The sequence below is a fragment of the Salvia splendens genome, chromosome 22 (genome assembly GCF_004379255.2).
Source record: "Salvia splendens isolate huo1 chromosome 22, SspV2, whole genome shotgun sequence".
Taxonomy (NCBI): Eukaryota; Viridiplantae; Streptophyta; class Magnoliopsida; order Lamiales; family Lamiaceae; genus Salvia; species Salvia splendens.
This window is the reverse complement of record NC_056053.1, coordinates 19,766,504-19,783,613: the sequence shown is the minus strand read 5'-3', so window position 1 is coordinate 19,783,613 and position 17,110 is coordinate 19,766,504. Positions and strand designations below refer to the sequence as shown.

Here is a 17,110-nt window from a genome sequence, read left to right as displayed (position 1 = left end):
AGGCGGCGTTTTTTTTAATTCAATTTAATTCACCTATAAATACACCCCATTCCATTCATTATTTTCACACCATTCCAACTCTTCATCACACAAAATTTCTCTCACTAGAATTTGTGGTAAAAAATGGACAATTTGTGGAGAGACAGTTGGAATGCTCTGATTCAACAGGTGCAACACCAGGCCGCCCAAGAAGATGCGGCGCGCTTGGCGGAGGAGGCGGAGGCTGCGATCCCTCGTGTGATTACGCATCGGCGGACCATCCCACGAGACCACGTCGGTGCGCACCAGCGTCTAATGGCTGATTACTTTGTGGATAACCCCCGTTATCCACCCGAGATATTCCGTCGGAGATTCAGGATGTCGCTACGGCTTTTCAACTATATAGCGACGAATTTGGCGGAGCATTACCGGTGCTTCACCCTCCGGCGTGATGCCGCGGGCCAGATCGGGCTGTCTACGCAACAGAAGTGCACCGCTTCACTTCGGCAGCTTGCCTACGCCGGACCAGCCGATATGTTCGATGAATACCTACAGATGGGTGAGACGACTGGCCTCCAAGTGCTTGGGCAGTTTTGTAAGGGGATCCGAGAAATATTTAGTGGGGAGTTTCTACGTAAGCCCACCCCTGATGAGTGTCAGAGCCTGCTGGATATGCACGGTTCGATCCACGGCTTCCCAGGAATGTTGGGAAGCATCGATTGCATGCATTGGGATTGGAGGAACTGCCCCGTGGCATGGAAAGGCCAGTTCACAACTGGATTCAAAAGCAAACATCCAACGATGATTCTAGAAGCCGTTGCAGACTACCGTTTGCGGATCTGGCATGCGTATTTCGGTGTGGCAGGTTCGAACAACGACATCAATGTTCTTCAGTAATCACCGCTCTTCAACGATGAGTGTCGGGGGGAGGGTCCAGAAATCAGCTTTGTAGCCAACGGCACGCAGTACAGTAGGGGCTACTATTTGGCAGATGGGATATATCCGCGGTGGCCCGTATTCGTCAAGACTGTCCGCCAACCGGTTGGACCGAAAAAACAATATTTTGCGCGCAAACAAGAGGGTGCTAGGAAGGATGTTGAGCGGGGCTTTTGGTGTCCTCCAATCGCGGTGGGCTATTATACGGTGTCCGGCACGAGTTTGGCACGAAGATGATGTCGTGAATATTATGTAAGCATGTATCATATTGCATAATATGATAATAGAAGATGAAGGATTTGCGGCAGAGCGCTGGGCACCGGAAGAGGGCGCAAGTACAAGTCACGGTGTTGCCTCCGCGCCGATCCAGATGGGCGTACCACGGAGCAATGAATATTTGATCCAACGTTTCGTTGATATGCGCAGGACGACATCACATACCACACTCCAGGCCGATTTGATTGAAGAAGTGTGGGCACGTAGGGGAGGTGGCAGCGCCGTGTGAATTTTTAGTTGTATTTTTTTTAATTTTCGTTGTATATTTTTACCCTTTTGCAATACAACGAATATTCGTCCCCAATTACCTCGTTTTTTAATTGTTTACATTGCAATAATTTTAATTATACCTGATTGAAACTAAAAACATTTTAAAATAAAAAAATTGATTATAAAATTTGAGGGCTATTGGAAGTGTCCACCATAGTGGGCGGAAACAAAATTTTGGGGCTATGGACAAAAATTGGGGCGGGGCTATTGAGTGTCCGCCTTATTGTGGACACCCTTAAAGCACATGAGTAAAGATAAAACGCGTCAATTTAAAAATCGGACAGTTTTAAAAAGAGTAGTGCAACGTCCCAACTGAACATATCTTATAAACTACTCCCTCCGTCCGCCATTAAATGTCTCATTCTTCTTTTTTCGTCCGTCCGTCAATAAATGTCTCATTTCACTTTTACTATATTTGGTAAGTGGACCCTACGTTCCACTAACTCATTCCACTAACATTTCATTATAAAATTAATACCCACATTCCACTAACTTTTCTACCCACTTTACTTCATAAAGTCAAATAATTTTTTAAAATTCGAGTTGGTCAAATAAGGGACATTTAATCATGGACGGAGGGAGTAACGAATACTATGGGCATCCATGAAGAATAGGAGAGGACTTGTAAAGAAAGAATGATGAAGACATCCACGAAAGTGATGTTAAATCCTATTGGCACAATGGTGGGTTCTTCCGTGGCTAAACAATACAGTATTTATATTATTGTCGTCAGTCATGTAGTAAAACCGATTCACATCCTCTTTTGTTTGATATTTAAATAACACATATTTATCTGATTTTAATTAAGATGTTCTTACATGTTTACTTTGAATTTAAAAATGGGCTCTGACTCTCAAATTATCTATACAATTTTTGTCCAGTAATAAGGCCCAATAGTAAAATAAACACACCACAGCTCAATAGTAAGTATATACAATAAGGGATGAGACTATTATATTCCTAGGAAAATTTTGTACATTACCTTGTGGTACTCCTTATAACGCACTTGAAATATATATGCATGTCCCGAAAATCAAAACTTTAATAACGACCGTTATAATTATACGTGTCACTTTCTCAATGATTAGAATTTGAATATCCTACCAAATTTACAGCGGCAGAGGCTTCCCTATATTAATATGAACACGTGACCCTCACCAAAACTGAATGCCCATGAACATTTTCTAAAACTCAATGTCTATTAATACTTCACTTTACAAAGTAGGAGTAATCAAAATTAAAGAAAAAAACAAGGGATTGCAAAATATATTCTGTGTGAATGGGTGTGGTGTCGAAAACAGAGAAATAGAAAATGAACAAGGCTTTTTTCAAGGTAGACGGCGGCTGGATTCAGTCTACAATTAGTCGCCTATTGTATGCTGTTTAAGATATAAATAGCTCTGTTATATTCATCGACTCGCTATCAGTCCTATGACTATGACACACGCATTATTCTTCCTTCCTTTCATTCAGAAAATAAAATAAAATAGCAGCCGTCTGAAATTAAATAGCAAAAGAGACCTTAATTTATAGGCCCAAGTCCAATGCTTCATTCTCGAATAAATAAAAATATTAAAAAAATAAAAAAAGGGAACTCCGTTGCCGGGGATCGTATCCGGGTGACAGGCAGTAATACTTACCACTATACTACAACGACTTCGTGTTAATTTTCAGATACGGATAATTATTATACACACATACACACCCACTCTTCAACATCGATACAGTGGATTAATTTTATCTCGCCTGATCATTTTAACTTGAAATCGACACAGATTAAATACGGCGTACAACGTTACAGTAACTATCAATTCTCAATTGAGTAGTGAGTGGTATTTCAAAAATACAAAAAATCATTCATCACAAACCAAACCGTGTCTCTGTTTCCTAAGACGAAGATAAAATTATACGGAGTATTTTGGTAGTGCTTTGATTATGGTATGATCTACAGAGTCTACTACTCCTTATGCAAGAGAGTAAAAAATTCAAACTGCTGATATCTTCATTATTGTTAGTAATAATAGTAAGAGAGAGACAATATATACTCCCATGTATGACGATTTTCAGTGATTCAGATCATTAATCTGAGCATATTGGATGAGGATGAGAAAGTTTGTAGAGAGAGAAAATAAGAAGCTATATATGGGTAAAAGGTTGAAGTCCATTATTGGGAGAGGAAAGCAGTGATGGGCGGTGGGACCCAATCTGCGGCAAGAGCTTCTCGAGCCGCACGTGAACCCTGCGCCAAGCCTCCATTAACTTTGCCTCTTCGGCCTCTTCCTCCCTCTGCACCGCCCCCAACCGCTCCCTGTACTCCCCTTCCATCCTGCTAACGTACGCCGCCTCCTCCTCCCTCAGCCTCCTTATCTGCGCCTCCACCTCCTCCGCCTTCTCCCTCCCCCGCCTCGCCTTCTCCGCCTCCAGCTGCTGCTCCAGCCGCCTCACCCTCCACGCCGCCTCCTTCCTCTGCCGGGCCCACACCTCCCTCCCCTCCTCCAGCTCCCGGATCAGCACCCCCATCTCCGCCACCGGAAACGCCGATGATTCCGACGGAGACAGCGTCAGACTCACCGACGGCGAAGATGTCGGCGGCGACGCGTTCATCCACGGCGGAAGCACGGCGGGAGGATTGGGCTGGACGTATTTCTCGGCGAATGTGTCCAAAATGTGGTCGTAATTGCCGGAGTGGGAGGGGGAGGAGTGGTGGTGGTGGTGGTGCTTGAGCTGCTTCTCTTTGAAGACCTCCCACCACTTGCCGAGGCGCTTGGCGGTGCGGCCGGGGATCTCGGCGGCGATCTTCTTCCACTTGTTGCCGTACTTGGCCTGGAGGGAGATGACGAGGGACTGCTCGTCGGGGGTGAGGGAGCCCTTCTTGATGCCCGGCTTGAGGTAATTCTTCCAGCGCTCGAGGCAGGACTTAGGGTCGCGGTGGAGGGCGGAGGGGAGGCGCTGGGAGATGAGGTTCCATTCGCGGGGGCCGTACTGCTTCACGTAGGCGCGGAGGAGGGCGTCTTCTTCTGGCTGCCACCGCTGACGCTCCTTCATCGCGGAGTCATTTCTTTTAGTTAGGTGGGTTTGGGTCTAAGAAAATGGGTTATATAGGGAGGAGGAGTAGCTGCTTGTTTGGACTGATGCTGGAAAAAACAGCACACCACACTACTCTACAAAATGCCAACCTATGCCTTAGCTGTCTACTCTACTACTGAACTCACTATACATCTTTTGCGATTTCCTGTGGGTTCCATTCTTTTTTGTTCTTCCCTCCTTTTTCAGTTATTTTGACTACATTACTTTTTTAATTATAATTCCCTCATTCACAGTCTTATTTTTTTATATTCAACAATTATTATTCCCTCATTTTAAAATTTAATAATCGTGTGCTAAATGGATAATGAATAAAGTAAGAGAGAGTGTTATTTTTCGATAAAAATAAAATTGATTCAATTATCTTTGAACTTATCAAAATAAAAATAAAAACGGCTCAATTAACAAGGAACGGGTGGAATGGTATTTAATATAGGGATGCATCTAATTATGTGGGTTTCAATCTATATCGAGATAACCTATTTTCGACCTAATTCAACAAGGGTAATTCAAATCAAGTGTAATAAGAAAATCGCAATTCAAACCCGAATCCGGCATGCTTTTTTCAAACTCGAACATAGCCTAACACATGATATGAATCTGTTAACTACACGAACAATTTTTGTCTTGACATGACACAACACAATAAGAAGTAAGAAAGAACCCAACATAGGAATAACAACACAACCTTATTACATAATGAAACTCTATATCATGATTAGAATATGCTAACACTACTAAACTTAATTTAAAAATTGCACATGGTTAAAAATATAGAATTTGATCAACAACATAATAATGAAATCCAATACAAAATATATTTAGTGAGTCAATATACAGTGTTGTAACCTAACTAGAAAATTTAAGATAAATATTAAAAGATTATTTAAAATTGTTGGATTCTTAACGGACCATTTCAATAAAATCCAAACTCAATAACCATCGTTTCAAATCTAATAATTTTGTGTATGCTTGTATCATGTCAAAAGTTATCGGCCATAATTTAATAGAAGTGACTAAAATGAAAAGAATATAAATAATAAAAAAAGGAAAGAGTACTACTATTAAATAAGCAAATTTAAATGATTTATTTGAGACGAAAATAGTAAGTAATACTATTAAATATGTACACATATAATTGCGGCACGTAACATATCATATTAAAGAATTTGTGAAACTTATTTAAAAAAACAATACTCATAGGAAAGAAAAGAGAGGGTGAGAGCGACGGTGTTAGGGAAGCGCGTGGGAGAGGGGGGAGGAGTGGCGCATGGAGCACCGCGTTTCTCGGATCTGTTGTGGCTACTCTCCACCAACACTCAGTGTCTGGTCCGTTGGTGGGGACCTCTCTCCCTCTACAGTGCCTCTCTCTGTGATGCGTGCCCATCTCACTTGGAATCTCATGCGCGCTTCTCCATCTTTCTTTTTTCCCACACCAAAGTGAAAACACGACTATTACATTTTGTAGTAATCAGTGCCCTACCACTACCACCCCCTTTTCCCTTTTCACAAATCATAGCATCGGAATGTCAACATCCCTTTTCCTCACCTCATCAAATCACTTTACTTTTTCTCAGTTCGTCCACAATGCTGTTCCTATACCGTTCCTTAAACCACTATTTGAGGGCCTCAGTGTACTTTTTTACTTCATTTCTTAACTAAGGAACGGAACCTGCAACTCTCCGTTCCTTAACCGTTCCTTAAATTACTATTCATTCAATTTCATTTTTATTTATTTCCAACTAAATTCAATTAAAAAAACACACTTTATTAAAAAACAAACACACTTTATTAAAAAACACACAACATTAAAAAAATTACAACTTAAAATTAAAAAAATAAAAAGCACACAATTAAAATCCTAAAAAAATAAAAAGCACACAATTAAAATCCTAAAAAAATAAAAGTACACAATTTTAATAATTTCATCCGCCAAAATTTGCCCAAATGTGCTCAATTAGATCCTGTTGGAGTTGGGTGTGGGCACTAGAGTCGCGTGTCCTTGCACGAATAGATAACCGTTCTTGTATAGACGGATGCGCTCCACTTCGAGGCTGACTACTTGCGGTTGAGCTTCCGGGGGATTCGTCGTCGAACCAATTTCCCGCCTCAGGTCCTTCGTCTTGGACAATCATGTTGTGCAAGATTATGCACGTATACATGATGTCGACCATGTTTTCCATGAACCACGTACGAGACGGGGCTTTGATGATGTTGAAGCGCGCTTGGAGAACCCCGAACGCCCTCTCCACATCCTTGCGAGCAGCCTCCTGCTTCTGCGCAAAAAGAGCCTGCTTTGGGTTCGCAGACCCACTGCACGTCTTCACGAAGGTAGGCCACTTCAGGTAGATGCCATCGGCGAGATAGTACCCTATTTTATAAAGCCGGTTGTTGGCGACGAAGTTAATGGCCGGCGCTTTACCATCCAAAACTTCGGTCAAGAGGTCGGACTCGTGGAGCACGTTTACATCGTTGTTCGACCCGGGGACCCCAAAGTACGCGTGCCAGATCCAAAGGCGGTAGTCGGCAACGGCCTCAAGTATAACGGTTGGGTGGGTGCCTTTGTGGCCGCTCGTGTAGGACCTCTTCCACGCCACCGGGCAATTCTTCCATTGCCAGTGCATGCAATCGACGCTGCCGAGCATCCCGGGGAATCCGTGCACTGTTTCGTGAAGGTCGAGCAGGAACTGACAATCGGTCGTGCTTGGCCTACGGAGAAATTCGTCGGTGAAGGCTGCCCGGACGCCTTTGCAGAATTTGAGCAAGCACATTCGCCCAGTGCTGTCTCCGATGTGGAGGTATTCGTCGAACATGTCGGCCGTTTGTCCAGTCGCAAGCTGGCGGATTGCTGTAGTACATTTCTGCAGCGTCGTGTGGCTGGGACGGCCGACCGCGTCGTACCCTTCCTGGAAGAACTCTTCCCGGGCTGCCAAAGTATTCGCGATGTGGAGAAATAAAGGTTTCCCCATGCGGAAACGGCGACGGAAGTACGTATCTCCCCAAACCGGGTTATCGCAGAAGTAGTCGCGTACTAACCTTGCAGCGGCTTCCTCCCGGTTACGATGGATGTACGTACGGGAGCGTCGTTGGGGCGGCGCGGCTTCTTCGGCCTCCCGTCGTCGATCTTCTTCATGTGATTGTTGCAATATTTGACGCATTTGTTCAAAAGGATCCATTAGTTTGATTAAATTTGGGAGAAGGAAAGCAGAGTTGATTTGAGATGAAAATTGGGGTGGAAATAGAGAGAAATAGATGTGTGTTTGTGATTGAAATGAGTATGAAATAGGAGTATTTATAGAGTAAATAAATAAATAAATAAAAAATACAAAACGGATATAAAAAAACGGTCACATTACCGTTGCAAAAAAAATGTATTAATTCGAATTTTTTTTTAAAAAAATGAATTATTGCGTCACGCGTCGAATGGGAGGCCGCCACGTCGCCTCGGCGCGTGGCGGAACGTTTCGTTCCGTTTTCCTCCGGAACGGAACGCGACACGGCATAGGAACGGCATGGGCATGGAATGGCGACGGAACGGAGCCTGCAACGCGTGCCACCGCGGAACCGTTCCGCCGGAACGGCATAGGAACCGCAATGGCACAGCGTTGCGGGTGCCCTTACATACGTCCCCTCCTTTTTTCCCCTTCCCGTGTAACGGTCAAAATTTTAGTGCTCTTTACTATAGGTGTATGCATTAATCCACATACTATAGTTAGAGATAAATCATGCAGCATGCCTATTTTACTCAATTAATATTTGATTGATCGTCCACAATCATTATTTCTTAGGCACCCACAATGAGGCGCCCGGTGGCACGCCCGATGGCGGCCATCGTCCTCGGGGGCGGACGATGCCTCCATTGTGGGTGTCCGCCATCGTCCGCGCCCTACGCCCACTCCCGATGTATCGTCCGCGGAAGAAGCGCGGACGATAGGCTCATTATTTCTTAGGCACCCACAATGAGGCGCCCGGTGGCACTCCCGATGGCGGCCATCGTCCTCGGGTGCGGACGATGCCTCCATTGTGGGTGTCCGCCATCGTCCGCGCCCTACGCCCACGCCCGATGCATCGTCTGCGGAAGAAGCGCGGATGATGGCCTATCGTCTGAGCCATCGGGCGCCCCATTGTGGGCTCGGCGGACGATGGGCGCGGACGATGGCACTTGTTTTTGATTTTTTGTATAAATACCCCTAATCCACCTCGATGGCGAATACGTTGTTGCAGATGCACAAGGCCCTCAAGAAGTGTACGGACCCCGCCGAAGCCGAATATCTCCGGGGGTTGATTGACGAGCTGCGCCGGAAGTTGGGAATTGCGTAGATTAGCCAACTTGAATTGTGTAACTTTTGTGTAATTAATGCAATCTTCACCGGTTTTTAGTTACCCGTTCTGTTTTTTAATTAGTTTGAATTATATATTTGAAAACATTTAAATTAATTAACAAAACAATAGTAAAACATAAGGGTGCGCCTTAGGGCGCCCCATTGCAGTTGGGGATAGGAGGATAAAACTGATGACATGGCGCGCCAAAGGGCGCCCCATTGTGGATGGCCTTATTCATCCCACCATTCAACTATTCAAGGGTTCCGCACCACTTTTTATAATATCCTTATTTAAGAGAAACTCTTACAATCATTAATCCCTTACTATCCATTCATTTTACTATTCATAGAAATATTCTCTATATTATTCTCTCTCTCACTTTACTATTTTTCCATTTTTAACTATTTATTACTATCATCTTTTTATAAAACGAGTGCAGAAAAGGCAACGTGACTCCTAAAGTGGGACGAAGGGAGTATATAATTAAATTTCTAAAAATTATATAGTTAAAATCTTAGAAATTAAAAATTACACAATTCAAATTATAGTTAATTGAAAATACAAATGAAAAATTTTAGAAAGAAAAATGAGTGAGAATAGTACTCCCTCCGTCCCTGAAAATTTGTCACATTTCATTTTCTGCACTCGTTTTAGAAAAATGATAATAAATAGTTAAAGTAGAGAGATGGTAAAGTAAAAGAGAGAATAACGTAAATGTGAATTGGAGAAAATAATTGGAGAATAACAAAATTAAAAAGGAGAAAAATGATAGTGATAGTTGGAGAAGTAGAAAATTTTATAAATTTTACTTCTATTTTTCAAATTAAAAAATCAATAAATAAAAAATCAAAATTCTATAAGGTCAAAACGGCGCTCACTCACAGGCGACGGGTGTTCGTCATCGTGCGACTAGGGAGCACCACGTGGTCCGGGCGCGTGTCCCACAAATAAAGGCTCAGCCCCTCGGCGCGGGAGGTCCTCTGGGACGTGACACCCATAATGGCAACACATCGCCATCCCCTCCCGGCGGGATGGGACAGCACTCCAACGAACTGACTGTTGTGGATGCTCTTACTAAGATATGGAATTATTGATTCAATAAAAACTTACATAGTTCATTTATTTACTCCATTCTTAAACTAGTGAAAGTGATTGTGGCCCAGGAATTTCTATTCCATATGGTCCATAGTGACCATTTTATACCATGGAGATATGATTGGACTAGTCTAAGACACGTTCAGCTTTGTATAAATGAAGAGTGCGAATTAAGATAGCAGTAGTAACTTTTATTTAACATGACCATCTTTAATAATCTATTTGTGACCTATAAAATGGCACTACATTGTGAAAATTTAATTTATTTTTTCAATGGACAAGTGCATAATAAAATACAAGCAGGCAGTGATATGTTCCTGAGGTAAATTGAGGTTTTGTATCAAGTCAGTTTGCTTAGGAGTGTGAGGTAAATTCAGCTTTCTTCATGGTATTGTTTTTTTTCACATGGACCTACACCAGGAATAATGATTTTTCAAAAAAATTTATTGAGGGTAAAATAGTCTATATACAAAATTGGCTGAAGCGAGATTTTGTGAGGAAAAAGGTGAAGTTATGAACAGAGAATGAAATTGAAAACTAGACAGATTTTACTGTTTCATCCAAAAAGAGAGTAGACATCAACTCCAACTAATCGAAACGACGACGATGGCATTAAATACTTTCAAAGGCAACTCAGGAAACTGCATCGTTGAAGATTGAACCATCACTCGCCTTGCCCATAACTGCATTAATTGCTGCGCAAAGTTTCTAAAATTGAAGTATTATTAAGAAGTTGAAAATTGCTGCATTAATATTTGAATCAAATCGAACATTAATTCGAATTTGGATTGAATAAAAGTTAAATAGCCAATTTTAAATCATATATACAAATTACTTAATTACCTTGTAATCCAGTGATAAATTGCCAGTGTCACTTGTGGTGGAAGATGAATTTTAATTTGCAATAGTAGATTTTAATTGAACTTGTGAAACCTTACGTTTAAACACTGAGAATTTCATATTATGCATAATTATTATGTTCTTTTGGTAATTTTATTTTTTTTAAACCGGTCAAATTTATTATGTAATGTCATAAAAATACGTTACTTGTGCAAAGCATATTACATATAAAAACATATGTACATAAAATTAAAATTTGTTGATTCATTTACATTCCTACTCTAACTTATAAAAATAGCTAGGTGCTCTAAATTTCCATTAATAATTAGCTTCCACTAAGTGTTGCAAATTCAGACAATTACTCTAAGCCCATATCAGATTTTTTTTAGTGTATGTAACTTGTCACTGGGCCCAAATATATTATATGGGCTAAGTTTACGCTTCTGTATTCATTTGAGGAAAGGCCTAACATCGAGAGTTAGAGGAAACTATTACACCTCCCTCTCAAACTTGGTGATTGCAATTTAAGATTCACAAATACTTTAAAGTTATTGGTTTAAAGAGATACTTTTAGATTTAGATTACTCATAATTGAATATGATTTTTGCTGTCTTTTGTAAAAAGAGCGAGAGGAACATTAAATTATACTTCATCTGTCTCATGTTACTTGTACTATTCCATTTCGGCTAGTCACATAGTACTTACACTATTTCTAGTTGGAGTTAGAATTAATGTATTTAATTTATATGTTAGATTAAGTTAAGAGCTTCTTTATTAAGTGATATCTCGTTACACTTCAAATTCTAATTTAATTATAATAAAAAATTAATCACAAATTTACGGCCTAATGAAAAGTGCAAGTGACATGGGACGAAGGGGGTATTAGAGCATCCACAACCGTGCTCTTGCCAACGAGCACGGTTGTGGGCCCGACCCCACTCTTTCTGCCTGCTCTTAGGCAAGAGCACAACACCCACAGCCGTGCTCTTCCGCAAGGACGAGCACAAGGGCGCCACCATTCTATTATTCAATTTGAATAAAAACATTTCCACAAAATTAAAATGCATTAAAAATATTCGGAATAATATTACAAATTACAAATAAAATAAAAATTACATAATTAAAATCCTAAAATATAAAAATTACATAATTAAATTCCTAAAATTTAAAAAGTACGTAATTAAAATCCTAAAAATTAAAAATTACATAATTAAATTCATAAGTGACCGAATTTCGTCCAAATGGATGATGAATGTGTGTATTTATAGATGGTTTTGGGATTATATTTTTTAAAAAAAATTTCAAAAAAACGGTAATAAAACGACTATATTTTTTGGAATCCAAATTTTTTTATTTTTGGTATTATTTTTTATTTTTTTAAAAAAGAAAAAAAATGCCAACAACCAATAGAAATACGCCACGTAGCCCTGCTCGCTGGCACGGACGTGCTCTTAGCTAAGAGCACGTCCGTGCCAGCGGCAAGAGCGCAGCGGCGGACAAGCGTGTCCTTGCCAACGGCAAGGACAGACGGAGAGCTTGTGCTCACCGTTGCAGATGCTCTTATTTTCGGGTGTAAGTTTATTAGCCGTTTGTGGTATTTTTTAACCAAATTTGGAGGTTGAGAAAGACTCTTTATTTGGAGACTTGGTTCATGAGTTAAGGGGTAGTGCCACTATTTCTTTTTCTACTAAGATAGATATATAATGAGTTGCTCAAAGTTAGAAGGTGACGAGAAAGTAACTAGAACCAATATTTCACTATTGAAATATACAAATGCGACTTTCACCTTACTTCTATTGTCCCATAGTGTGTGGTGCTGTGTTTTCTTTTCATATGTGGTGATCATGTAATTTACTACCTTCTTTTTCATCTTACTTTGTGTATTTTATATATTAATGGCCAAATATAGCATAGAATAAGGAGGTACTTATATCCCTAAATATTCATACTTTGATCGAAATACTAATATGATAGCAGAAAAAGAGGATATTGATATGATCTGATATTTGAAATAAATAACAGAGGTAATGATAGTGACTTAAATGATTAGAAAAAAAAATGTTTCATTACAAAAGAACGAAATAAAAAAGTACTCGGTTTACATTTTTATGTTACATTAGTTTTTTTCAGTACCAATAATTACTACTCCGTAGTACTATTAATTTGTCCTGCATTTCCGACCTCGTTTCTCATAATAATACTCGAATTATTGGATTGACTATTCAAAATTTTGACTCAATAATTCCCGCAAATTTGAATACGGTTTTAATTTAGCATAGCTGAATTCGGCTAGTCAACCTTGTACCCATGTTCACAGACTCACATCACAGTCCATACCAAAACCATGTCCACATATAAATGTAGTACTCCTATTGACGAAAATAATCGATAGTAGTATGCCTAAATTGTGTTGGTCTTTTTAGTTTTTACCCTTATTTTCAGCGTTAAAGTAAATTATTTAATAGACTACATTTTTACCCTCTTAAATTGTTTTGTGCATGATGTTTTTTATTCTATGCTTTTATTAGTAAATCCATGGAAAAAATACGAGGTAGTGGAAACATGATAAAATTATTCCTACGATTTTGTTAAGAATCTATGTCCTCGTCTAATGAAACGCAATAGAAATTATGAACAAGAAACAAATCTGGATTCATAATAAATATTTCACGATGAACATTTATAAATAGAGTAAATGCCAAAATTAGTCCTGGAGATATGGTCATTTTACCTTTTTGGTCCTAAACTTTATCTTCTGGATTTTTTGGTCCTGCACATATGAAAATTTTATCATTTTGGTCCTCCGTCAATAGTTCCGTTAAAAACTTAACGGTCAACGGATTTAATCCGATTTTGACCAAATTAGACTTTTAATTCTAATTTTTAATTCACTAATTATTCCCTAATTATTTTAACAAATAATTCTGATTACTTGTGATTGGGGTCGTCAATAGTTTGCAAGCTTTCCCCACGCTTGAAAATCCAGCGACGGCGATTGGAGGCGTAAGATACGACGGAGATGTGTATCGGATTTATAGCCTGTGAGCTTGAAGAAAGCTTAAAATGAAGGAATTAGCTCTACAATACAACATTCCCCTCTCTTCCACCACAAAATTAGGAATTTTTCAACGGAGAAATTTTCCTTAATTTCAGTCCACTAGGAATAGGTGTGTAAATTGCAGCTCTGCCGCCGCTGGTAGCCGGGGAAAATCGAGCAAACCTCTACAAGTCGAAGAAATAGAAGATGGATTGCACAACAGTAGGTATTACGTGCAGAGCAAAGAGGAGGAAGAGGAGGTAGAAGAGGATGAAGATGGAGATGAAGCGACTTCGTCGTCGATGCTCCTGTCGTCGAGCATAAAGCCTGGCAGGAACATTGCTTTGCTGGACGATTACGAGATGCAAGAGATTGATTACGTCTCCGACGACCCCAATCACCGGAGCGGCTACGTGGCGGTTAAAATAATCAGAATTATTCGTTAAAATAATTAGGGAATAATTAGTGAATTAAAAATCAGAATTAAAAGTCTAATTTGGTCAAAATCAGATTAAATCCGTTGACCGTTAAGTTTTTAACGGAACTATTGACGGAGGACTAAAATGATAAAATTTTATGTGCAGGACCAAAAAATCCAGAAGATAAAGTTTATGACAAAAAAGGTAAAATAATCATATCTTCAGGACCAATTTTGGCTTTTACTCTTATAAATATAGTTAAAAAAACTTATCTATTGTAAGTTGTTTTTCCACAATCAGCCGAATCATGGAGATGAATTCACTAGTTTAGTATCCACATTTGCTATGAAATCTTAACATTGGGCTAATCAAAAATCAAAATTGCCATCTTCCATTCAAATGACAACTGCAACATCATTAAGGATCAAAGTATTGCAAATGTAAACTCTATTTATAGATTAATTGTAATTAGGATCACACCAAATTTCGACGCCATCGCAAATCCAGCAATTACTGAAGTAAACAAATTCACATCTATTGATTAGTGATTAGTGATTAGTGAAAATAAAGATTGATATTAAAGAACTGGTAGAAGTACACTTTTTTACACACAACATTTACTTGAGGACGTGATGACGCAATAATATTGTTGGAGTGACGACACCGACCAACAAATGTTTTTCTTACAATTTGCGACGGTTAAGAAAAACGTTGCCCAGTGCCCACCGTCCCCCAAATAAATTGAAATATTGATACGGACGGAGTAGTTCCTACTTAACGACAGTGTTTAACGGTGTTTTGTTGTGACCGGTGACCACCGTCCAACAAAACACGTAGCCAACCCACCCCTACTTTTTGCTGCTACTCGTTTTCCATATTTCTATCATCTCTATATATAAACACTCTCAACATTCCATCAACAACACATCAACTCAATCCACTCACAGAGATACATACATCAATCATTCCTTTCAACTATCAATTTTGCCATGGCGGCCGCCTCCTCCACCATTCTCAAAGCCGCCGTCTCCTCCCCTTCCACCGCCAGGCTTCCGCCGCCCGCCGCCGCCCACAAACTCTTCTCCTTCGCCCCATCCAACAAGAAACACTTCCTCCCTAAACCCCTCTCCAAATCCTTCTCATGCACAGGCACAGCCCAGGCCGCTGATCCAGCTTCCACAACACCTAGTAAGATCAATCCATACGCTTTCATCTCCAATTCCTCAATTTGTTGCTAATTTCTTCATTAATCACAATTATGTTTCTAATCATTCAGCCAAAGTCCAACAACTCCACGTCTACGAGATCAACGAGCGCGATCGCGGCAGCCCTGCCTACCTCCGATTGAGCCAGAAAACCGTCAATTCCCTCGGCGATCTCGTGCCTTTCAGCAACAAGGTACGATTTCCTCAAAATCAACCTGATTAAATTTCCAATTTCACGATATTGACACGATCAGGGATCGGGATTTGCAGGTTTACACCGGCGATTTGAAGAAACGGGCGGGGATAACGGCGGGGATATGCATCCTGATCAAGCACGAGGAAGAGAAGAAGGGCGACCGCTACGAGGCGATCTACAGCTTCTATTTAGGAGACTACGGCCACATCGCGGTGCAGGGGCCCTACCTCACCTACGAGGACACCGAGCTCGCCGTCACCGGCGGCTCCGGCGTCTTCGAGGGCGTCTACGGCCACGTCAAGCTCCACCAGATCATCTTCCCCTTCAAGCTCTACTACACCTTCCACCTCAAGGGCATCCCCGACCTGCCGGCGGAGCTGCTCGGCCAGCCCGTGCCGCCGGCGATCGACGTGGAGCCCACTCCCGCCGCGAAGAGTTGCGAAGCCGGCGCCACGCTCCCTAACTTCACCAATTAAGTTGCCCCTTTGTCGTCGCCGGTGACGGTGGTTGTTGTAATATTTTTTTAAGATTAAATTAGTTGCTTCTTTTTTATATTTTTAATAATCATTATGCAACTTTAGTGGCCAATGCATTTTCTCTTTTGAGAGTGACACCCACTCATCACTGTCTCCATTCAATTTGAAGTCATGATCTAGTTTAATTATACCTTTTTGGTGACTTCTTGCCTTGTTTAATTAAGAGTTTTGTTATATAAAAACTGAATAAGGTGACAATTAAAAGAATGAAAGTGCCATTAATTAAAGAGGTGGTAAGTGATATGTAAGTGGTATAATGCCGCTATTTTTCGCAACCAATTCTTACTAAATCGAGAGCCCTTGGAAGATTATAAATCAACCTGTAATTTTAAGCGTTTTGATATTTTTGTTAAAAGATTTGTGCTTGACATATATCGAAGTAACGACACATCGTAACTTCATATATTTGAGTTTTTGGGTTGAACAATTGGCCCCATTACATATATGGGCTGGGCCTAAATTTTGAAAGCGCCTATTAACACAGTCACGAGGTTATTCAACTTGTGAATAAAAAAACCTACTTTCTAATACTATTTGTAAAAAAGTTAGCTGGTCGGAAGCTAGTTTACGCCACATTATTGACATGAATAGCTAGTGAAGTATACTAAGAGCACCCGCAACGCTGTGCCGTTGCGGTGCCTATGCCGTTCCGGAGGAACGGTTCCGCGGCGGCACGCGTTGCAGCCTCTGTGTCGTCGCGGTTCCGTGCCTATGCCGTTCCGGGTGTCGTTGCATCGGCGAGCGGCACGACACGTTCCGCCACGCGCCGAGGCGACGTGGCCGGCTCTCAGCGCACGCGTGACGCCCACTCGCTGCCCAGCAAGTGGGCTTCGTCACGGTGACGCAATAATTCATTTTTTTAAAAAAAATCGAATTTAATAAAAAAAATATTTTTGCAACGGTAATATGACCGT

General features: G+C 40.8%; 2 protein-coding genes across 2 annotated transcripts; one reads left to right on the top strand and one right to left on the bottom strand.

The window, feature by feature from the left end:
- Positions 1 to 3,438: 3,438 nt before the first annotated feature.
- LOC121787524 (protein rough sheath 2 homolog) lies at positions 3,439 to 4,652 on the bottom strand. Its single transcript, XM_042186274.1, has one exon. It carries the CDS (start codon positions 4,504 to 4,506, stop codon positions 3,598 to 3,600), a length of 909 nt encoding a protein of 302 aa, XP_042042208.1. The 5' UTR covers positions 4,507 to 4,652; the 3' UTR covers positions 3,439 to 3,597.
- Positions 4,653 to 15,160: 10,508 nt separating this feature from the next.
- Positions 15,161 to 16,338, top strand: LOC121787779 (allene oxide cyclase, chloroplastic-like). Its single transcript, XM_042186620.1, has 3 exons — positions 15,161 to 15,447; positions 15,536 to 15,657; positions 15,735 to 16,338. Exons 1-3 carry the CDS (start codon positions 15,249 to 15,251, stop codon positions 16,134 to 16,136), a joined length of 723 nt encoding a protein of 240 aa, XP_042042554.1. The 5' UTR covers positions 15,161 to 15,248; the 3' UTR covers positions 16,137 to 16,338.
- Positions 16,339 to 17,110: the final 772 nt, after the last annotated feature.